Source organism: Gouania willdenowi, chromosome 6 (assembly GCF_900634775.1).
Source record: "Gouania willdenowi chromosome 6, fGouWil2.1, whole genome shotgun sequence".
NCBI lineage: Eukaryota > Metazoa > Chordata > Actinopteri > Blenniiformes > Gobiesocidae > Gouania > Gouania willdenowi.
In genome coordinates this window covers 44,516,336-44,540,655 of record NC_041049.1, presented here as the reverse complement: position 1 = coordinate 44,540,655, position 24,320 = coordinate 44,516,336, and the positions used below count along the sequence as shown (strand labels likewise).

The window sequence follows — 24,320 nt, the reverse complement described above, 5'->3', positions numbered from 1 at the left end:
AACCTTGGGATTGTGACCCTATGTGGGTCACCTGGAATTAAAATGGGGTCGTCTGAAATATCTAGTAAAAATAAAATAAATGCATTGCACACAATATCCAACATATATATATTCTATACTTAAACTTTCTCAGATATAAATCTAGTTCAAATCAAATGTAGTATAAAATTGTCCAACACGCTTTAATAAACATGATCAATAACTCATTCTAGAAAGAAAAAAAAGTTTGTGGTTGCCAGAAATTTGCGATATAAAAAAGGGTCACGACCTGAAACAGGTTGGGAACCACTGGTGTAAATCAGAGAATTAGGAGAAATAATAGTTTTTATTAAATATTGCTTAAAATACAGCGCTGTGATAAAAAAAGAAAACGGTTACAAACATTGGTAGGGATTAAAAAAAAACAAGAACTAAACAATGACAACAGCCTTATATGTTATTGATTTGAGTTGTAAGACGTTGAACTTTTGCTGTCTGTCTCTGAGTCAGTGTCTCCATCGCTGCTCCGTCCTCTGGAGGCTGTGAGAGGTGGTGAGCAGCAGCTCACTAATGCACCAATGCTCTGCATCAGCAGGAATAACGTCATTACAGTCCATGAAGACACAAAGATGCTCAGCTTACTATTCAGACTCACCGCTGCTTCGTGACTCCTCATCAGATCCTGGATCTCATGGTTCCAGCCGAGGAGGTCAGCAAACCTGCGTACGGTGACCTCCAGGTCCCCCAGCTCCATGTGGTCCCCCCTCCTCAGAGGGACTTGGTCAAACGCACCCACAGCGTGTCTGTTGAGGAGGAGTCGTGGAACGCTGCTGCGTACCGTGTTCACCAGGCTGGCACATGGCTCAATCTGAATGAATGACAAACAAATAATTAGTGTTTCATTGATTGGATGCAATTTTAAAGCTTATTATCAGATAAAGACAGTGTTTAGGCCTCATAGATCAATAAATGAAAGAAATGTTTCATGCATTGCATTGTGGGATGTGGAGTCCAGTAGATGGATGCATAGACGTGTTTTTACGTCATTCTTACTGTGACTGCTTGTGTTTGACCCCAAAAACTCTGCCAGAGTGACTTCCCAACACATTTCTGGTGTTTTCACTGAAAGTTGCAGCAAAACGATTTTGGATATTTATTCTGGGGTTTACACGAAAAAAACTGAATCCGACTGACAATGACTGTCTGGCAGAGTACGGAGATATCACAGGGATCAAACTAGAACAAACATGGAGTAAAGTGAATCCCTGTCATCATCGTCTGGAGAACAAACAAGAAATCACAGTAAGAAAGAAGTAAAAAGACTTCTACTCATCATCTACAGGACTCCACATCCCACAATGCAATGCACCAAACTTTTCCCACAATGTCAATAAGAGAGTGTTAACAGTGGAAATGAGAAAAAAGATGTAACAGGTTGAAAACATTGCTTTATTTTTGAGGAAATGATCATTGATCTATTGTGAGTGGAATGTAAAATCGTCCTGGCTTCAAACTAAAAATCAAACATCCCCTTTTCAAAATAAAAGCATCTCTTCCATTACTTTTATTTTAAACTCTTTTGTAAATGGGACTCTTGTTTTGAAGATAAGAAGTTTTGTCAATAGCACAATGGAGGGTAATATGAAATGTCAGGATAAAATGTGTATATGTTATATTATGTATATTTAGCCTCAGTATGTGTCAGGTTTTTGTTCCAAATGCATCTTGGGAAACTTGGAAGTATACTTCAGTGAGGATCCTTTTCATCCTAATCATACTTATTGTCTATCCTCATTGAGTTTGTAGTGTATAGGACAGAGTGTGACATATAGTAATAAATGATAGTGTCCATCAGCTCTAACTATCATGCTAACGTTGTTGTTCACCTGTAAGGACGTTCCCATAATGATGAGCAGATCAGCTTTAGGGAAGTCTTTAGTGTGGAGGAAATACTTCTGAGGAAGGTCTTCCCCAAAAAACACCACATCAGGTTTGACTGTAGCAGAGCAGAAGGAGCAGACGGGGACTTTGTCGTTCATGATGTCAACCTGAGACACAGACGGAGAGTTGAGAGAGACATCACATTTAATTATTTTATTTGATCAGACGTCAGAGCTGGACCAACCTTAGCGTCCTCAGCTGGGAATGGAGTGTAACAGAGGTGACAGGACGCTGTGGCAAAGCTACCATGAGCCTCCACCACTTTATCATCAGGGATACCACAAACTGTGGAGAACACATAGAGCACCTCATTTTCACTAAATATGGTAAATAACAAGATCTCAGAAACAAAATGGAATGTTTCCCTTTGGGTACACAAAGATAATCAGACTGGTTTTATTCTAATTTGCAAACGTGAAAGTAACAGATTACAAATACTCACGGTACTGTAAGTGAATTGCTTTTATTAGTACTTTTTTGAGTATATTTCTAAATCAGAAATTTACTTGTACTTAAGTATGTTTTCAAATAACTTATTTGTTACATTTCCACATCCACATGCTTATGTGGACCGAAGTCACATGGTACATTTGGCATGGCACTGTTTTAGCGTTCATAAATTATCTATACTTAGAGCATGACAATGTTTTTATTTTGAATTTAATTCATTGGAGTTATTTTATTTGAAAAAGAATTGTACATTTTGACAAACCTTTTATTTTATACAGATGCCTTTGTGGAAAATAAATTAAGTTCCAATTGTGCAAGATTTGATCCCTAACTTTTTAAGTTTATACATGAGATGTTTACTGTGTGCAAGGGAACCATGGAAACAATTTATTACTAAAAATAAACATGGGGGGTCAAAGTAACTAGTAATTTTTACTTTGAGTGCTATTTAATTGAGCTACTTTTTACTTGTATATGACTTAGTTGTACTTTAGTACAATTTCAATCAAGTAACAATACTTCTACTTAAGTAGAATATATCAGTGATCTTTACACCTCTACCAATTTGTCCCCTCCCTCACCAAGGGATTATTTTGTGCTTTATAAAATGATCCAATCCTGTGGTTTGAGGTGTGTTCAGATTGAATTTGTCCTGATAAATATATTTACAATTCTAAATATGAATATTGACTTAATATTTAATATAGATAAATATTTATTAACAAATACATATTTATAAATATTTACAATTGCAAATATTAAACTTATTAAACATTTAAGACCAAAACTCCTCGTGTATGTGAGAGGAAAGTTGATGACTCGTGACTCTGTGATTTGTGACGTGGAACAGAATGTAGCCAACCTGCGTTCAAGGCAACTCGGAACTTGTCATTTCCCGGTTGAAAATTCTGATCTCTAAGTTCAACCGAGTTCAGTAGCAGCAAAATATCTGAAACACGACTGACTGGTATAAGATTAGATTTTTCTCGGGTAGGAGCACCGACTTCAGGTGGTGTTCAAAGTCACTTTTTCAAGTAGGAAGTCGGAAAATCCTTAGTTTTGAGTTTCTCAGAACGGAGTGTTAGATCACGTTGTTAGATCTCGTTTTATCATGTGAGATTTCTCTCTTGGAGGAAGATTGATGGTGTGACAGAATGGTTCTGTGTGTGTGTGTGTGTGTGTTTATCGTTGGTCTGTACAGATCAAACATCTCTTCAGAAGTCAACACATGAGGACTGTGTTGACTTGTCCATGTTATGGAGGTGTTGTGGCTGCTTTGGTTCCTGCTGACCTTTCTCCAGGCCGTCGATGTTCTGCGTGTAGACGCGGAGCAGCAGGCCTTTGTGATGCAGCATGCGGATGAAGTAGTGGATGTAGTTGGGACGATGGCTGCCAGGGTAAAGAGCCTTGGCCAGAGAAAAGAACGGCTGAGGGTCGTTGGAGAAGTAGTCGATGTTGAAAATAGCTTCTGGATACGGGACGTTGAACTTCTCCAGGTTGGCGTAGAGGCCGGTTCCTGGAGTCCTGGACATGTGCACATGTTTGGATCACAGGTTGTTTTTTCTTTGTAAGTGAGAAGATAAAAAACAGGAGGCAGCAGAGGTAAAGTAATAGATTACAAGTACTCACGTTACTATAATTTAGTTTCTTTTATGGGTACTTGTACCTTTTGAGTATATTTCTAAATCAGTCGATTTACTTCTACTTAAGTATGTTTTAAAATAAGTAAAGTAATTAGTTACATTTCTACACCCAACCGTTGCTGAGTAAATTATTATTTTTTGTTTTAAAATATTCAATAGACATTGTGAATCTACAAAAAATGAACTGACCAGACAACAATCAAATGCATCACATCATAGCCGACCAATCAGATTAAACGTATAATGCACAACACCAAAACAGCATTAAATGGTGGTTATTTTTTCAGAGTTTAGAGTTGATAAATGTAGCTACACTTAGAGCCTGAGAATCTCTTTATTTTATTCTTGGTGTTATTTTATTTAAAATAATAATTGTACATTTTAAGTTGACAAACCTTTTATTTTATACAGATGCCTTTGTTGAAAATAAATTAATTGTGCAAGATTTGGTCTTTTCCTTTTTAAGTTTATACATGAGATGTTTACTGTACGCAAGGGAACCATGGCAACGATCTATTACCAAAAATAAACATGGAGGGTGAAAGTAAATAGTACTTTTACTTTGAGTACTATTGAGCAACTTTTTACTTGAGTATTTTATGTATGACTTACTTGTACTTTAGTGCAATTTCAACCAAGTTACCAGTACTTCTACTTGAGTAGGATATACTAGTAGTCTTTAGTGAGAGGACTAACCTGAAGTCGGGGATTCCACTAGCCGTGCTGATTCCTGCTCCTGCCACCACCAACACCTTCTTACAGCGGCCAAGCTTCATCAGCCGAGCGATGGTGGTCAGACCACCACAGGACGGAGACTTAGCAGCATGTGAAGGCTGATCAGGTTCAGATGTGAAGAACTGACCTTCCAGTGAAGGTTCACCATCAGCTCTGGTTTCTGTTCCTTCACTGAACAAAGATTTAAACATCAAACATTTTAAAGCCTTTTTAAGAAAACCAGCAGACAATATTCCTTCCTCACCAGTTCTGTCCGCTCACACTCATCTGGCTCAGGTTCTGGGCCAAAGACGGGTCCGTCTGCTTCCGTCTCTGTTTACCATAGCAACCAAGTCCAGAGTGGGCTCTGGACTCAGTGCCGTCATGGGTCCGAGCCTGTGAGCTGGAGCTGCGTGTTATCCTGTTGACAGATGTCTGAGAGGCTTTCTTATCCACACTAGATCGCAATCTGCTCATCCCTGATAACAGCTGGTGGAACACAGGAATAATCTGGAATCAATACAAATCTGTAAAGCTTTCTCAGACCACATCCATTCACACCAAGCTCCAAATCTTTTACCAGATATTGTCAGTTATCTAGAACACTGCTTCTCAACCCAATTTGAGGTCGTGAGACACTAGGAGGGGGTCGCCAGATGCCTTCAAGAAACTAAGAATATTTTTTTGGCCCATTTTTACCCTTGTTCTGCAACTACACCAAACTCACCATATTTTAACCTATTTTCATCACTTTTTCTTGCCATATTTTTGCTCCTTTTAATACTTTTTTGCAACTTTGCTCCCATTTCTGCCACTTCTCCATCAAATTGCAATTCATTTTCTGCACTTTTTTTCCCACTTTCAAGACATTTACAGCACTTTCCCCCAGTTTTCCTCCAAATGTTACATATGCTGACCCATTATTGTCACTTTGAACCTCTTCACTATATTTCAAGCTTATTTTTGACAATTTAACCACATTCACGATTTGTCATACCCATTATTTGACGATTTAAAGTAATTCTTCCAATATTGACACTTTAAACCCTTTTTACCACGTTTTCTGTCCGTTTTTGGCCACTCTAATGTGCAACTTTTAACCAATTTCTGTGGTTTTTAAAACCCCATTTCACTACCTTTTCCACCATTTTTAAGTCACTTTTTATTTCTGATTAAAACAAGAGATAGGGATTTTCTGATTTTCAAACTGATCCTGAATCAGTATATGGATCCAGATCCCCTCCAAAAATTTTATGGACATAAGGTCTATCTTTCTCACATTTTGTCAAAATCTGTGAAGTACTTTTGACATAATCCTGCTAACAGACAAATCAATAAACAAACTGGTGATAATAAGACCTTCTTGGCAGAGGTACAAGTTTGGACAGTTTTTAGTTTACCAGTTGGTTTTCTAAAGTCCTCGATTAGGGACGGATCTGTTTTTAATGATTATCTTTCCATTTGGATGCTCCCCCCCTCAACCCCCCATCCCCCCATCCTCTCTGTCCCACACTTAAAGAGCTGTTACACTGAAATCAACTTTTACTCCTCGGCTTCTTTACACACAGAGAGGCTCCGATGTTTTAAACCTGTCAACTCCTGAACAAAAGGTAATGGCTGCAATATATTTAGCACCCCCACGGGCTCCTCAGCAGCTATGCTAATACGGTCCACAGCTGTGGCAGCTTTACTGTTCAGGCAGAGAGGAGGGCAGAGCTGAGGAGTGGTGGTGATGGGGTGGGGTGGGGGCTCAAAAGAAAGTGCAGAGGTGAAAAAGGGCCATAGACCGACTGTGTGTCAACAAACCCAGCTGGGGTAGAAAAGAGGATGCCCCCTAACGGCCCCGCAATGTGAAGAAACCGGGCAGGGGGTTGGTGAGAGATAAATGATACGGGGGCGGGATTCAATAAAGAAGGAGCAGAGGAGGAGAAGAAAAAAGGGAATGGGGGGGGACCTATTCTAGGTCTTCAAACAACTTCCAAAAGCAATGAGTGAGAGTGATCAGGCAGACATGAAGACAAAAGACAACGACTCATAAAACAGAAGAGACAGGGGGCCTCCCCCCACAGGCTCCTCATTGCCCCCTGGAGGACACGAGAGAGAGTGGAACAGGAACACCATCCATATATTTTAGGGGTATCCCGATACAATTTTTTCACTTCCAATACGAAATCAGCACAAAATATGCATACTTTTACAACTTATTTTGTAGCGTGGAAAAGTCTTGATTGAGTGATATTAGTCAAAGAACAATAGTCTGTAGTAGGTAAGAAGAAAACTGACTCGACTAAATTAATTGATATTGGGCCGATATCTGATATCAGTATCGGATACTTTGACCATACCTTATGTTGCTTTTTAATATAATTGTGTCTGTCCTGGTCCTTGAATCTTTAAGTGTACTTGAATGTTGTGTGTCAGGCATTTGCAATTTCGTTGTACTTTGTACAATGAAAATAAAATGATTCTGATTCTAGATTGGGACACCCCTAGAATATATATATTTACATGATGAATCAATACAGAGCAGACTGAATGGAAATAAAAACCAGAAGGTAAATGGGCAAAATTTTCATTTTCATTTGGGGATGTTGAAAATCATGGAACACAAAGGTTGCAGGAGCTCACTTAATGTTCAATGTTAGTTGTGCTGTATTAGCACAGCATAGCAGCAGTGCTGAGTAATTCCTAATTTTTTATTTAACATGTGGTTAAATGGTGAAGGTGTTTTCACTCCGTTACCTTTTTTTTGCAGTTCTAATACCTAATCTCCTTATTGCCTTTTTGAAAAAAATTGACATTAAAAAAGTTGTTCTTGGGTTTCCATGGATACGGTTGATGATAACGGAGTGGAAAGGAAAAACAAAAATGCTCAAAAAACATCCATTGAACCTGCATTACAAAAAACTAGCAGAACTAGAAAGAGAGGCTTTACACACTTATTTCAGTGGGTAAAATGTTTCCTGAAAACAATATTTCAAAAAGTATCGAACTTGGACATATTTTTTCCCTAAAGTGCCCCTGATGAAAGTTTTGCCCAAATAGTGAAAGTGGGACGATATATGATGCAACAAGACATTGCAATATTAAAACATTACAAAGATGTATCATGGAGAGTACGAGTGGCCAGGGGTCATATTTTATAAAAATCAACAAAATCTCTTACATACCAGATTATTGTGGTTTGTTTTTATTGTTTTAAAAAGGTCAAACCCACAGTAAGTCCAAATTAGTTAAAGTCAAATAAAAGCATGGTTAGTGTTCCACCTGCAATTATTTTGTCCTTTTTCCTTTCAAAAAAAAAAAAAAAAAAATCACAGTTCTACTCCTAGCCGATAACACAACCCTGATGTAAACGGGTGTACGTTTACGTCTGGATTGACTAAATATTCTTCCTCCTTAAAGGCTGAAGCTCACACATTAATGCAGATTCTGTTCTGCTACAAATCTCCTAAAAAACGATTGAAGCCAGCAGGAGCTGGAGTTTTTGTCTGCTCTCAAAGGAAACACTGCTGAGTACAGCCAATAAATCACTGGTCTGCTTATGAAGGTCTCAGTCTGATGATGGTCTTCACTTACAGTGTGACACCATGTGGTTAAGATACACTTGTGGAAAAGGTTGGAGCACTGTGATGAGATTCTCTCATTATAAGTGTTACTTTTCTTTCCTAATGTGTCCCAGATGCTGTAACCATTCTTTAATGGCAAATAAATCCCAGTATAAATGACAAAAGGCTTAAAAAGGATTTGGGAACACGCCCCCCCCCCACCCTCCTCCTCCCCATTGCACGGCCTTTCAACTCCCCTTGTTCTCGCAGCTGAAGTCTAACTCCAGTGTGTCCCTCACCGGACCACCAGGAGAGTCGCTGCTTACACAAGGCTTACCGTTATCTAATTAGTGATGTCCCACAACACTGGGAACACCTCAGTGGGCCGTACTGGGAACAAAGTGGAGAAGCAGGGACGAAACAGAAGCTGAGTGAGGTGAACTAAAAGCAGTTTAGGAAGAAACTCTAATTCATGTGTGAGCACGGCATTAAAAGAGGAAGCAGGTTAAACACTGTGTGTGTGTGTGTGTGTGTGTGTGTGTTTTATGAAATGCAGTTGTTGTGCTCAAAATGTTTCTGTATAGCCTCCCTTTGAATAATGAAAAATAATTACAACAAAATGGGTACAAAATTCAACTTATTGTAAAGAAATTACTAAAAATTGTTACTATTTTTCGTCAAAACTTGTAAAAACAACATGCTTTAAAGATTAAGATTAAATCGGAGCTTTCGCCTTTAATTGGCCATGTAATGTTATTACATTAATGGAATTTTTCCTCTGCATTTAACCCATCCCTGAGGAGCAGTGGGCAACCATTTTGCAGCACCTGGTGCGGGAGTTTAAAGTTCTGCAAAAGAAAAAAAAAACATTTTTTTACTTTTCATGCTCGATGTTCATTAAGGCCCAGGGGGTGCACCCCACATTTTGGGAACCACTGAATCAAGGAATGAATGAACGCTAGTACACTTGTGTAATTTGTGCAACCACACTGTGATGCTCCCACATAAACACAGTCACCAAAAACACAAAAGGAATGAGGAAAAATATGTGGAGGAATTTTTAAATGAAATACTTTTGAATTAATGATTGAATAGTGGGTGTAATCATTAAACTATTAGCATAAACCCATGTGAATAAAAAGTTGGCTCTCAGAAGTAGAGCCTAACAGATATAGGATTTTTGGGAATGATGCTGATACTGATATTAGGGGTTAAAAAAGATATATGATAAATAGGGTGATAATAGGAAATAAGTAATAATCAAACATCTAATCCACGTGTCAAATTCAAGGCCTGGGGGCCAAATGTGGCCCTTTAGACCATCCAATTTGGTTCACATATAAGGGTTAAAAAGACAGAAAAACTATTGTCTAAATTACCAAATATTTCCGTTGTAGATCTGTCAGCCCTTCTTAATACACAAATTTAATAAAACTCAACATTTGAATGATCGCAATTTTCCCATGCTTTTAATCACATGACTACAGTCATTTTAAATGTCAAATTGTTTATAGAACTGAATTTTCCTCAAATTAATTTTCCCAAATTAAATACAAACTGGTCCCAAAATCAATGAAAATTATCAGAGAAAACCCTGCTTGACTGATACCTGTCACTTATTCCCTGGATTTAGTCAGCGCCTTACATACTTTATCATTATTTATAATGTATCAGTTACACATCGTGTAAAGTGCACATTTGGGGACATTGATGTTGAAATTGCTCGTTTTCCCGCCTAAAATCTATGGCCCACTTAGGATCAAGCTACTTTGTAGGGGTGTCCCAATCCAATATCGGTCCGACATCAGCCTGAAAACGAATATCGGATTCAAATTTCCAATTTTTTTTTTTTACATTTATTTTTCCCCAATTAATTTTTTATTTATTTTATTCAATTGTAGAATACTGTAGATATTATGTTGAAGGTTAAAATGTATGTAACCAACTGGTTAATAATAAATCGGTCACTTTTTCTCATACCTACTGTTGATGACTATTGTTATTTGTTTCAGTAACATCACTTAATCAAACCTTTTCTTACACTCCACACTACAAAATAAGTCATTATTATTTTTTTATTAAAGAAAAAAAAAGTAATGAAAGTACATATGATTTATGCTGATATCGGATCAATATCGGTAATGGCCGATATGCATGGCTGCAATATCGGTATGATATCGGAAATGAAAATGTTGTATCGGGACATCTCTACTACTTTGTATTCGGCCCCTGAACTAAAATGAACTTGATACCTCTGATCTAATTGATAATAATCTATCGGTTTGTATTCTAATCAATGCTTCAATAATCTGAATGGAATGGGTGAAATTGGACTGGCTAACTGTTAACTAGCTTGTGTGTGTGTGTGTGTGTGTGTGTGTGTGTGTGTGTGTGTGTCTTTAAGGGACTGGGGTAGGTTTAATGAGGAGGAGGGCTTTTTCTCACAGCGTTTACCCTCCACTTACAGCAGACTTTGATCTGGCCTGCCTGGTCCACCCCCCCACCAAACCAACACCACCACCACCCAGCTGAGGGATGGAGGGGCAACAGGCAGCCTGGTTTCTATGGAAACCACTTCATTACTAAGCTGGAGAGGCTAACACTCCCCACCTGCTCGCTAATGACATATCACTGTGTGTAGCATCTTTGTTGGACTCTTCATTGACACAAAGCAGCGAGTCCTAATTTGTGTTAATGCATTGTTTGCTCACACAGGGACGAGGGGGCGGCTGCTGGAAAATCTGCGTTTGCCCTTCGGGTCGAAGGCTAAGTAACGACTCAATGCACTGTTTCTGTTCTGCACACACACTGATCCACAATTAAAAACCAACTAATCATCAACCTGGACATGGTACAGTGGCGACCTTTGACATAACAGTGAGTGACTTTGTGTTACTCGTTTTGTCATGATGTGATAATCCGCCTGCTTAGACTTAAAAAGAACTGAATAAAGCACATGTACACTCAGAGAGAACCTGCATGAATAAATACTAAACTTAGTTCAGTCTTTCTCTTAAAAAACATCAAACTTGAAATCCTGATTCTGGCCTCTTTTAAATGAAAGATATTCATATTAAAACGCATGTTTTATTAAAGCAAAAAATATATTATTAATATTTTAAGGGTGTTCCGAACTAATATTGATATCAGTCCGTTATCAGAAAAAATTCTTATGTTTAAGGTTAAAATGTATGCAACCCATTGTTAATTAATAATAAATGGCTCACTTTCTTCTTCTTGCAAACTACTGTTCTCTGTTCTCGTATCGAATCAATATCGGTATCGGACATTGGACAAACCAAGGTTGCAATATTGTTGTCGTAACTGAAGTGAAAAAGTCGTATCAGGGCAGTCCGAGTGCATTTTATCAGAGGAAATCATTAATTCTTCATTCATTTCTGAGACAGGTATGTAAAGATCCAACCACAAAAAATGGTGTGTCTAATTTTAAGAAAACTTCACGTCACATTTCTTAAGTTATCACTGATGGTGTTAATAGAAATCTGGATTATTTATGGCAGTTGGAGTTTTCAAAAAGTAAAAATATATGACAAACTATTTCATAAAGCTAGTTTATCAACTCCTGGGTTATTTTCCTGAGCAGAACTTTTCTGACGTAAACAAGTCTGCACAGTGAGTGTATGCTGCCACCTGCTGGAGACTGTGACTCACTACACATTAGAACCTTCAGTCCACTCTTCATCACAGTAGCTTTGAAAGTCACAAACATGCATCCCAAAGGCCTGGAATTATTAATTAAAACGGGGGGGGGGTCTTGACTCAAAAGTGGAATGTAATCAATATTTCAATGTTGACCATCACCACATCATTCTGATTTATTTGATTAATGTTGCCTTGCCCTTCTGTTGATCAGGGTTGTTTTCATTTCAAAGCACGACTAAATGACTCTGACAAGGACAACTGTTTTCTTTAATTTGGGACTCACCTCCAGATGAGTCAATAACATCAAACCTGATAGCAAACCATGGTTTGTTATTATTGTTTCATCAAAGTGTTCTCAATAGAACCAGGCCTACAGTTTAAACCTGGTTTAGCCAAGCCGTACGTGACCACACTGGCTTTTACCATTCCATCAAACTCTTCTCATCTTGGAGCTCCCCAGCTGAGCCAAGCCAGCTGACAGTGTTTAGCTTAAGTGCACGTCTTCATAAGACCCATGAAATCAATCACAGATTTAATGATTGCGCTGCAGCTTTTACGATGAATAATAGCCAATACAAACCAATGCTGAGACCAACAGGATGTGACATCATCTGTTATTTTTTATTTCCTTTTAAAAGGAGTCTTTTTGACTTCTTTTTCCTTTTATAGATATTTGTCGAGTGTTTTAAAGCATCACTAAATGAATTATTTCAAAAATGATGACGTGGTTTCATGAGAGTGTTTGCAGCTTAAGCCAAGCCTGCTTTTTAAACCTGGTCGGGAGCACGTTTGACCCACAGACTGTGTTACTATGGTAACTAAGGTGTTTCCTCTTCAATGAAACGGCCGTTCCAGTTATTACCTGGCTTAACAGAGCCAGACTCAGAATAAACCAGACTTAACCATGAGAATAATAGTTTAGAATAATAGTTACTTGACAACATAGATCAGAGATAAGCAGATAAGTCTGATCTGCGAGCCAGACTTGTATCTATTTTTTGTTTTTTGTGCAATTTTATTGTAATTTTGTAAACATTTTTGGGTAATTTTTTGTATTTTGGTTGTCAATTCAGTTTATTTACACGAATGCCTCCAAAACGCAAAATCACAACAGTCGCATACATATTGACTCCAAAAACACACAAACAACAAAAACACAAACAAATAACATATTAAATAATTTGCAAAACAAAAATACACAGAATGATAGAACATACAAAATGACAACAATAGTGCACAAAAATGACTCCTAACACAAAAAAAAATAAATAAAAAAAAACAGATTGAGGGACAAAAAAAAACATGAGGGGAAAAAAAACAAACAAGACAACAAAAAGTAATACAAAAAAAATACAAAATAACAGTAATATAAAAAAAGATGCAGGGTGATACAAAATGAATAACAAAATACATACATAATGGCAACAAAGCACAAAAAACAACAAGAAAAACAGAAAATACAAAACGAGAACAAAAATACTCAGAATGAGAGGGGAAAAAATTTAAACACAAAATCACAACAAAAATGCACAGACTGCACACGTGACACAAAAAAAGAAAAACAGAAACAAAAAACAAGTCAACAGAAATACAAAATTAGACTCCAAAAACACACGATTGTACAAAACTAACGGAGAAAAAAACATGCAAAACGACAACAAAACCCCTAATTCTTTATCTTTTCTGTATTGAGGCTCAAATTGATTAATATTCTAAAATGCTGACATGTAGATAATGTGGCCCCAAATTCATATTTTTGTAGCCCTCGCCGTGATACCCATTTCTGCTCCAAATCAATGCTGTAGACTAGTGTTAGGCTGGAGAACCTTATGTTTGTCACCATCAGTGCTCATCAAATGGGAGGATTGTTTTACAAATGTAAAAATACTGAGTGTGTCTAATCAAACTCACAATAAGAAACAGTCAGGGTTGTGCTTTAAGCTGTGTATAGGTGCTGTGTGTGGTCATGGATTATTACCTGCTGAGTCTTGGCCGAATATCGAACCTGCTGCAGCTGCTTGGGAAGTTTTATATCCAGGAGAGAAAAACTTCCTCAGCAAAGGAAAAACACGGGTTTGTGAGCCAGCTACAGCTAATTCACTATTATCACAGTCCTCCTATGCTACAGTTGATGTTCACATAGAAGTGACAAGCATAGTAAAGTTCCCAGGAGGCTGAAGCTGCGGTCTTTTTCTTCTTCGTCGGTGTTTTACGGTGGCAGACACACTGAAACTGTCAATGTGACGGATTCTGGGTAAATATGAAATACAGGCGGGAAACAGGGCAGCGGTCACGTGATCTCCGTTTCCTTTAACCCTTAAAAAGACAAAGCCGACACAAACGATAGCTTTTAGCACCTTGATAAAGAAAAATTAGCGTAACTTTTTTTAATCTGACACGCTTTTTCCTATGGAAATATGGAAGCCCATAACCGCGAGTAAAAAGCAAACTAAATAAAAACTAGGAAAAGTAAAATAATAATAATACATTATTAAATCATAATTATGAGATGCTATCTCATAACTATGACTTCGATTCCTATTATTATTATTATTATTATTATTATTATTATTATTATTATTATTATTATTATTATTATTAGGGAGCCAAGCCCGTGGGGCCAGGGAACCGCGTACGTAAGCATACGCGGTTCCTAGGACCAGCGGTGCTGTAGGATAAACCATGCAAGGTAGGGCTATGCCCTTTGGTGGTTGGGTCCAAAACCCCCAGGGGACCTTGGACGCAAAAATTCACATATATCCGCCAGCAGGTGGCGCTAAAACAAAGGTCAACGCATTTTGGCCAATAACTCCCACACCATTTGTTGCAAATTTAAAACCTTCATATCCACAGATTTCTTGAATAGCACTGAATCACCTGGGCTAGGCCACGCCCATTTCCGCCTAAACTTTTCTCGGAGCAAAATCGCAAAAACTGTAAAACCTACTTTTTGGAAATCCTCCTTGGGGTTTTGTCCAATCAGCGTGAAATTTGGCACGTAGAGTCTTCAGTTGGACGTGATATACAGTTAAATAAATTAGTTTGTTCGGGTAAATTATGCGCAAATTATTAACGAGTAAAGTTTTCTAGCCAGCAATAAAAATGTGAACTGGCGCATATCTCGGTCAAAACAAATGCTCACAACACCAAATCTGAGATCCTTAGTTGCCATGTGACTGTGAGGAAATGCGCCAAATTTGAATGATGTAGGCCACTAGGGTGCGCTACAAATAACGAATATTAACATCTCTTAAATGGCACGACCAATTTTTACCAACTTTGGAAGGTATGATCTTGGGTCCCTCCTGAGGCGATATCTCAGAGTTATTCGCGATTGGTGAAAGTGGGCGTGGCTTATTACATCCTAACACATAAATAAAGAAACATTTATTTCTGCTGAATTGTTATGTTGAGGGCAGTGAAATTTACAGGGTAGATATAGAAGACCACACAGACCACCCATACCAAAAATTGCGCCACTAGGTGGCGCTATAAATACAAACACATTTTGGCCTCTCACTTTCACATTTTAATTCACATCTTCAAAAACTTCATATCCCATAGTTCCCGATATAGAGTCGCATCTTTGGACATAGACCACGCCCACTCCCACGGCATATCGCTTTTTGTAGGTCATTGCATATCAAAAACCTACTTTTTGAAATTACTCCTTGGGGTTTTGTCTAATCGGCATGAAACTTGGCACGTAGAGTCTTCAGTTGGACCTGATCTAAAGTTGATAAAATAATTTTGTGGCTCAAAATATGCGCGAATAATTACTGAGTAAATTTTTCTAGCTAGCTATAAAAATTCATAACTGTTGCATATCTCGGCCAAAATAAATGCTAACAACACCAAATCTGAGATCCTTGGTTGGCATGTGTCTGTAAGAATATAAGCAAAATAAAATAACTTAATAATTTATGCCACTAGGGGGCGCTGCAAATATGGGAAATGTATATCTCATAAATGGCAAGACCGATTTTAACCAAACTAGGTGGGTATGACCTTGTGTCGCTCCTGGGACCGTATCTCGGAGTTAATCGCGATTGGTCAAAGTGGGCGTGGCTTATTAATACATAACATATAAATAAACAAACCTTTATTTCAGCTGAAGTATTATGTTGAGGGCTGTGAAATTTACAGGGTAACTATAGAAAAGCACACAGATCACCCATACCAAAAAGTGCACCACTAGGTGGCGCTATAATGGGTGAAAACACATTTTGGCCCGTAACTTTCACACTTTAAATCATATCTTCCAAAAAGTTTCATATCCACCTGTTCACAGCAAACGGCATGGCCTGTGTCCTGATGCTCGCCACAAGTCCGTCATCCTTCGTGACGTACTTCCACGGGCTCCGCGAAACCTGTGGGCCGAGTCGCGTGGGAAGGCTGGCCCCTCTTTCATAACTGCTTGCAGTTCTAGTTATTATTATTATTATTATTATTATTATTATTATTATTATTATTATTATTATTATTATTACCTCATTGAAACCAGTGTGTTGTCATCAAGCTCTGCAGAAGCATAAGAATGAGTCATTCAATTGATTCAGGTGTTTTGGAGCGGAGAGACATCTAAAAGTCTCAGGACTCCGGCCATTGAGGACTGGAGTGGGGCACCCCTGTTCTACTTGATCACTTTGTTGTTTAAAATGTAATATTCAGAACTTTCAAAGTTGGAGAAATAACAGAGATATTTAGCCTCTGTGTGCTTAAGGTTTTGGCTGTTGTAGGTTTAAAATGCATCTTGGGAAGCTTGGAAGTATACTTCAGTGGGAACGGCCACCATCCTAATCATACTAATAGTATAGTAGACAGTATACACTCATTGAGTGTATAGTCTGTAGTACATTAGTATGTAATTTTGAACACTGTTCTTAGTGCACCTGTGGACGACCTGATAATTCCATCAACCAACACAGGTGGCTGCAAGATAAAAAGAAAAAAGAACCAAACTCAATGATAACTTCAGTATAGCTTCTCTTAGTGCTAGTGATTGGGTTAGACAAACTCTCTCACTGATTGAAATAAATAGAAGTTAAACAAACAATATTTGTGCATTTTAAAAGCTTAAATTCCGATGAGAAATGTCTGCTGCAGGTGAATCCCTAAACAAAGCAACCCATCTCATGATGGGACCCCCATCCTACAGCCATGGCCCGCTCTACTACAACAGGGACAGCCAGGATTCCAGCAGTGGCTCTCGACCAGTGGCACCCACCCACGTCTACCTGGTGACCCCCCGGGGACGGTTCTCTTTCCCCCGTTCAACGCAGAGAGCTATTTTCTTCATAGCAGAGTATGGCCCCTGACTCTGTATGGCCACGCCTCAGCAGTGTCCTGTTCCTGCAGGTCCTCATGATGGTATGGATGGTCCTCCACCTCCCAGAGAGGCTACACCACCTCCTCAGATACCTGCCTCCCCGACCCCATCCCTACCAACAAGGTAGGCATGGACACCAAAGAGGTGGAAGAGGAAATGCCCCTTCCTCCTTCCCCCACCAGCAATGGTGTGGCACAGTTGGAGTCAGTCAAGGAGAAGAAGTAATGAGCGAGAGTTTCTGCTTCAACTCCAGTTTGTCCCAGCCAGCTTGATCAAGCCTCCAGATCTGCCTGACATCCCTGATGTCATCCTCCACAAGGCCAATAGAAACCCTCTTTGCACACGTGAGCCCTGGTGCAAACCTAAGATAAACCGTGGCCCTGACTTTACTCCACAATTTGCCAACTTTGGACGTCCAGGCATGGGAGGAGGAAGCAGAAAACCAATGCAGAGAATGGAGCCGAGGAGGATCATTAACCTGTCAGTTAATGACCACGTGCAGCTGAACAAAGCAGAGAAAGCCTGGAAATCCTCAACCAACAAACCAGTGTGAAGCTCTCAACCTAAGAAGCTGGAGGAGAGGGACTCGGAGCAAACAAAGGACTTGCTCAAACAGTTCCGCAGTATCCTCAACAAACTCACCCCACAGAAGTTTGAGAAGCTCATGACACAGGTGCAGATGATGGCCATCGACACTGAAGAGAGGTTAAAAGATGTCATTGACCTCACCTTTGAAAAAGCCATCTTTGAACCAGCCTTTTCAGAGATCTATGCCAAAATGTGCAGCTTCCTTAATGGGCTTAAAGTCCAAAGAAAAGAAAATCCAGGATGCCAAGCAGATTTTCCCACGCTTCTTCTAAACCGATGTCAGAAGGAGTTTGAAAAAGACAAACACACTAATGAGGTCTTTGAGAAGAAAGAAAAAGTCTTGGAAGCGGCCTCTGGGGAGGAGGAGAAGCAGCGTCTCTGGGAAGAGTTAGAAGATGTTAAAGATAAGGCCAGGAGACGCTCGCTTGGCAATATCAAGTTTGTCGGCGAGTTATTTAAACTTCAAATGATCAAAGAGGTCGTCATGCATGACTGTATCATGAAGCTTCTAAAAAACCATGACGATCAGTCCCTGGAGGTCCTGTGCAAACTGCTGTCCACCATCAGCAAGAACCTAGACGTTAAAAAGGAGAAGCATCGTGTGGACCAATGCTTCCAACAAATGGAGAAAATGGTAAAAGAGAGGAAGATCTCCTCTAGGATCCGCTTCATGATGCAGGATGTCCTGGACCTCAGAACAAACAATTGGGTGCCTCGTCGAGTGAACCAGGGTCCAAAGACCATTGACCAGATCAGAGAACAGACAAAAATGGAGGAGCAGATGGAAGGACTATACCATCTGAGACCAAGACCTGCCCAAAACCAGAATGCACCAAGACAAGACTTTTGGGAGTCGAGACCGAGAACAAGACCATATTAAATAAAATAAAATATGTAAATCATGACAAGGTTTGACAGTTGAATAACCTTCTCTCTTTAGTTTTAGTTTATTTTAAATACATTTGATGGACAAAAAATAAACTCATATGTAAAAAAAGAACAAAAGGAGTAACGTGAATCAAACTCTGTATTGCATGTTATTTTGCCTTGGGGAACACAGGAAAATTACATTGTATGAATGATTACAGACATAACTATTTACTATGACTGATTCATAATTATTGTAATCGTTAAACTTTATTATTATAGTAGTAGATATTCTTCCGCCGTTGCAAAAAACTACAACAGTTTTCAACCAATTTTAACAAGTTTGGTGTCAAAACGTTCAGCTAATTTTTCTCTCTTCTATGTTTCAACTTTTTTGTAACTTTTTAACTTTTTAAACTATTTAACTTTTTCACTTTCCCATTCATTTCCCCATCCACTTTTGAGAAAACTCAACGTTCAACCCTCCAAATTGGAAGTTCCACTGCTCAGCCATTCTTCAACCGATTTAAACCATTCAACTCCTAAAATGTTCACAAATTTGTTGTCTTTTAACTTCTATCTTCACATTTTCTCTATCTTTACCCTTTTTTTGACCTATGAAGCTTCAAGCACACCCACCAACTCTTCACATCCCTGAAATTAGAGTTAACTCAGAGTGTAGCAGCCCTTGTTTTAATCCTAAAAAATCTGCAAACAAATTGTCATAACTTCCAACATATTAAACACAGAGACCTAATTTTCTCAAAAGTAGTAGATATATGTGTTTAGCCGCTCACAATACCACAGTTTTTGCCATAAGTTCAGTAGTTTTCCAAATATCAAGCCTGAAGTGGACATAGGTCCACAAATCTACAGGCTTGTTTGCATTGGAGAATCGTCAGGTCACTGTTTAAAATCCATAGCCTTTCTCTCGTCCTCCTGGCCTCATCTTTTGTCCTAAAAACATAAAATTTAACTAATTTGTAGCCTAAAGCCTTGTGATTCTCACAAACTGCTCGGTTTTTCTGAAAATGATACAGTTTTTCAGTTGTGATGTGTTTAACACAAGTTCCCCCTGGCTGTAACAGCCTAAATTCTGCCTCGTCATCCTGCACATACATTCCCACAGGTGCGTGTGATTAAGCGACTGTAGACTATTCCGACAGCTCATTGGTGGAGCGTCTACATTTACTGATCGCCCATTGGTCCAGGGTCTACAGCTGGTCTCGTGGTCCTGTTTCCGGCCTCTCATTGGTCGAGATTCTGCAGTACCTGGTCACCCCATTGGTCGAGAGTCGACAGTTGTCTCGTGTTTCTGGTCGCTCATTGGTCAGGATCCCACTTGTCAAAGGTGTTGACATATAGGCATATAGGCTACCCGAGGCGGTCATTTAAGATAAGTTGTTTTTGTCACTTTTTTCTATTAAATGTCTATTTTTCTGTGTTGTTTTCACCGTCACGTTGTTATATTTAAATCTTCGTTTTTGTGTTGTTTCACCGTCATTTTATTAAATGTCAATTTTTCTGTGTTGTTTGACAGTAAATGTATTGTCATGTCAGTTTTGATGTTCTGTTGTGTTATTTAATGCTCATGTGAGCTACTGTAGTAAATGTCCGTGTTACTGTGTTTTTTTTTAACTGTTGTAGCCTATGCATATTTAGGCATATTATTATTTAAGTTTCATGTTTCTATCGTGGAGTTTAAATAAGTGACTGCAAGTCGCCTATTGAAAAGTCTATAGAGAGAAGAAGATGGAGTTTAAAGCAGCTTCTCATTCATCAGGTGAGTTTATTTTCTTCTTCTACTTTTTTTTTTTTCCCTGCTATTTCTACAGGCTGTCTATTTTTCTGTATCACAATCAGCTTTTTGGTGCACATTGAATGGATGGGTTTTGTATATGGTAATAAACATGCTTGTACAGATAGCTTGTGTGTGAGGTAATAACATGCATGTATTTAAATGGATTGTATAGTTAAAACATTTATGTATACACATGGATTGTGTGCAAGGTTATAACAAGTACAGGTTTATTTACATTATGTACAGCACAAAGACATGATTGTATGAACATGTGAAAACTATGCCTGGCAAATGTGAAAAATGTAGTCTGTAATAAATCCCAAAATCACTCTGTCTTGGTGTGTATTAATATTATTGCTGCTAGTGTTGTTTTATCATTTATTAATAGTGTTGATTTTCATTTGTTTCTCACTTTATCATTTATTTGTTGTTGAGTTTACCTCACATCCGTGTTGTTCTGCGTGGGTGTGTATTATTAATATTATGATTACTAGTGTTGTCTTAATTTACTATTATTATTCATATTATTCTCTTTATTTCTTTTCTTTATATGCCGCTCTTTGCCTTTCTATTTGCTCTACTGGGATGATTAAAGTTTTTTTCTGATTCTGATTCTGAATCTGAAAATCATTTGAGAGTTTAATGTTTTTCAGCTTCCGTTAAGAGACCTGGGTTGGATCCACTGTTTCCTATCCTGTGCATTCTGGACACAAGTGTTCCACACGACAGGCAGCAGTGTATACTGAAACCAACAAAGGAGGCTAAGACATGCCAGTCATTGAGACCATCCGAATCAAATGAGGACAGGAGGCTGAGGGATCCCAAGACAGCTTGTGAGGAAGGTATTATCCTTGCATTACTATCACACAAGCCCTGACACACATATATATAAAGATATGTTTCCACCTGATCCATCCTGTGCACTAGAACTTCCTGTCTACGTACAGTATTAACCAATTTATTGTCTAACTTTTCAGCCAAAAAAAGATGCCAGATTTTCACAACAACACCATCGGAGAAGCAGTATCTGGGGCAGCACATAATCCCATTTGGGAAATACAGTATTCTGGCAAAACTTTCAAGTGGCTGGTAGAAAATGACGTGGGATATGTTAAATTGTAAGTGTTTTTCACTAAAGAGAATAAAATACTTTATTTTTTTTAAATTAATTGTCATGTTCTGTACGCTGTAGTCTAGTAGACCGTCACATAAAAGAGATCCAGGAACCAGGCAGGAAAGGACAAAATAACGAATGGGGGAAAAACAATTGGGTGAAGCATTACCTGCTCCAATTTGTTAAATTAATCCTCCAAGTCTCCTGTCACCTGGAAGTGAATGTGGACAGAGCCATTTATGGCCAGGGTCGCTTCAAGTCCTTCACCTTTCAGGATATGTGGCAGTGGTACAGCCTCCACAAGTGCCTTCAAGCTCACCCTCAAGCTGGAAGTGACCATGAGAGGAAGATGGCCCAGGAAGCTTTCTGCTCTGTTCGTCAGTGGCTGGTGATGAAAGAGGACGACATCAGCACAAATACCATGAAGCGCTTCAGGTTGTACATCCTCAACAAGTAGAAAAAAGAGAAAGAGGTAGGTTAAGGTGACGTAACTAATAAGCAGAGCGCTTTTCATAAGATAAGATTTAAGACTATACTTAATCAGAATCAAAATCAGCTTCATTGTGCTCACACATGCACACAAGGAATTTACTTCAGTAAACCATGCTCTCTATGAACAAAGGTATGACATTAAATATCAACAATAAACACAAAACAAGCAGAGACCAAAATGTACAAGACTAAATAATATAATAGTGCAGTGGTGAGTAGTGCAAAGGATGCTGAAGTAACTTTGTAATAAAGATGTTTGACATATAGGATGATTTACATGATGTAGAATTTTACAGTATTTACATTGAAGGTATGCATAAATTGATCATTTTGATTAAATAATATATACAGTCTATATTCATACATACATACACACACTTTATTTCTGCCTGGATATGGATTAGTGCTTGTCCCTCATTTTCTTCCAGCTGCCGTTGAGAAAGAGGCTCAGCCAGACCTTCCACAGACCGCTCAACCAGACCCCATTTCACCATCACCAGTAAGGACATAGTTCATAGATCAGTCACACCGAGCCTATCAACATACATGTTTATACTAATACTCTAATCTTTTGAAGGCACCTCTTTCAGCTCCAGGTGGTGAAGTGACAGTTGCAGATTCAGAGCCAAGTGAAGGCACTGTGTCCCCTGCAACACAAGTTGCTCAATCTGAAGTAATACATTACAGTACAATACAATACAGTTTAATGTACCCACAGCTCTGGTTGGGTAATGAAGGATTTGTCTTTGTTAAAACACCAGGTGTCATTTGAGGGCTGGCATAAAATGTGGGAGTCTGACCTCCATGAGCTTCCCAGTGCAGACATCAAGTGGCTGAAAGAGTATACAGAGAGAGGGCTTTTCCAGAGGGTAATGTCTTACGAGGACACACATGGAAAGGTCAGGAAAAGGATGGTTCTCAAGGATGATAGGATGTGGTTTCATCCCCCTGAGAGTCCCGGGGGGGTGGCGGGTAGAGTGCCCTCAGCAGACTGCTTTTTTCGCAGCCGTTTGTTCTTTTGGAGACCTGTCGGTGTGTGGGGTTACAGCTTTCGCTGTCCCAGGACGGATTGCCCTGCACAAGGTGACAGCAGTGCTTTTCTTTACCGCTGTGGCTATTCCAAAACAGTGAGACATATCTGCAAGATGTCTGGCTGGTACTCTATGCTGACAGAGGTCCTGGCCTGTAATGTGTGCCGTAAAGCAGCCAAGGAGTCTGTAACACTTTCTATCGGTCGCTTTTTGGCATGGGAACAGCTCAGTCCAGCTCATCAAGCCATGTTCCCTGCTCTTTTAACACGGATGTAAGTGTCTATTTTATTTTCAGATACTTTGAATTCACATAAAAACAAAAAAACAACATAGTTTCACTGACATTACATGATTGTGTGCTGTCATCTCAGGCGCGGGGTGGACAAGCAGATAATTCGGTTAATGAGGGATCGCATTGCGGGCAACACCATGGCCAAGGTCTGGAGGCAGGTCCAGGAGAGCCACTGTGAGGATTACCTGCACAGAAAAGACCTCTACACCACCCTCCTTAGCCAGCTCAGCAAACCTGGTGGGATCATAAGTAAGTCATATTAGACATGCAAACTCTGTTAGATTTAACAAATACATATTTTTCAACTGCTTTCCTTAGTCAGGTTAAAATAAATACAACAGGAGGTCATAATGTAACATGAATGTGGGACCTCTGCTGGATCTCTGAGAACACTGCAAGTGAGCAGGAGAGAATAAATTAATACTTACTTTCATGATATACTGCTACAGTTTAGTCTAAAGAAACAATGTTTATATATTTTTATGTTTCTATATGTGTAATATTAACATCCACCTCTGCCTCCAGGAACACTCAGCCATCAGTTTGAGCGTCCACCAACAAGAAGGGAGCTGCCGTCACCTTAGCTGCTGAGGAAAGCCTTCCTCATTTCTGAAGTAGAGAACATCGAGGACTACCGCACTCAGATCATGTCCACTTTTGGCAAAGTCCTCAAAGATGACTCCACCAGGAAGGTAACTTTAGTTTCAGGAAAAACCTAATTGAGATTAAGACTCTACTGTACGAGAGTGTCCTGGCCAAGACAGGCAGAAGCAGCACGCTTCAACAAAGTAACTGATCAAAATATCAATGATCACAGAGTAAAAAGTCATTACTCAAAACATCTACAACCTTGTGCATCTTCCTCCTA

At 39.0% G+C, this 24,320-nt stretch overlaps 1 protein-coding gene and 1 pseudogene across 1 annotated transcript; one reads left to right on the top strand and one right to left on the bottom strand.

Annotated features, from left to right (window-relative positions):
* Positions 1-382: 382 nt before the first annotated feature.
* LOC114465241 (NAD-dependent protein deacetylase sirtuin-3) lies at positions 383-14,157 on the bottom strand. The gene is made up of 8 exons (XM_028450115.1): positions 13,917-14,157; positions 4,993-5,216; positions 4,710-4,919; positions 3,662-3,894; positions 2,105-2,205; positions 1,866-2,027; positions 635-847; positions 383-562 (listed from the first exon to the last, which is right to left on the bottom strand). The coding sequence occupies exons 2-8, from the start codon at positions 5,202-5,204 to the stop codon at positions 437-439; spliced, it is 1,257 nt and encodes a 418-aa protein (XP_028305916.1). The 5' UTR covers positions 5,205-5,216; positions 13,917-14,157; the 3' UTR covers positions 383-436.
* Positions 14,158-16,237: 2,080 nt separating this feature from the next.
* Positions 16,238-22,094, top strand: LOC114464243 (eukaryotic translation initiation factor 4 gamma 3-like; annotated as a pseudogene).
* The last annotated feature ends 2,226 nt before the right edge of the window (positions 22,095-24,320 follow it).

Bases quoted from the DNA above. Each gene is read 5' to 3' on its own strand.
- LOC114465241 (XM_028450115.1), bottom strand. From the start codon at position 5,204: ATGAGCAGATTGCGATCTAGTGTGGATAAGAAAGCCTCTCAGACATCT. The intron at 4,920-4,992 runs GTGAGGAAGGAA...ATCTTTGTTCAG, and splicing joins AGTGTGAGCGGACAGAACTG to TGAAGGAACAGAAACCAGAG. The intron at 2,028-2,104 runs GTTGGTCCAGCT...TCTGTGTCTCAG, and splicing joins TCCCAGCTGAGGACGCTAAG to GTTGACATCATGAACGACAA.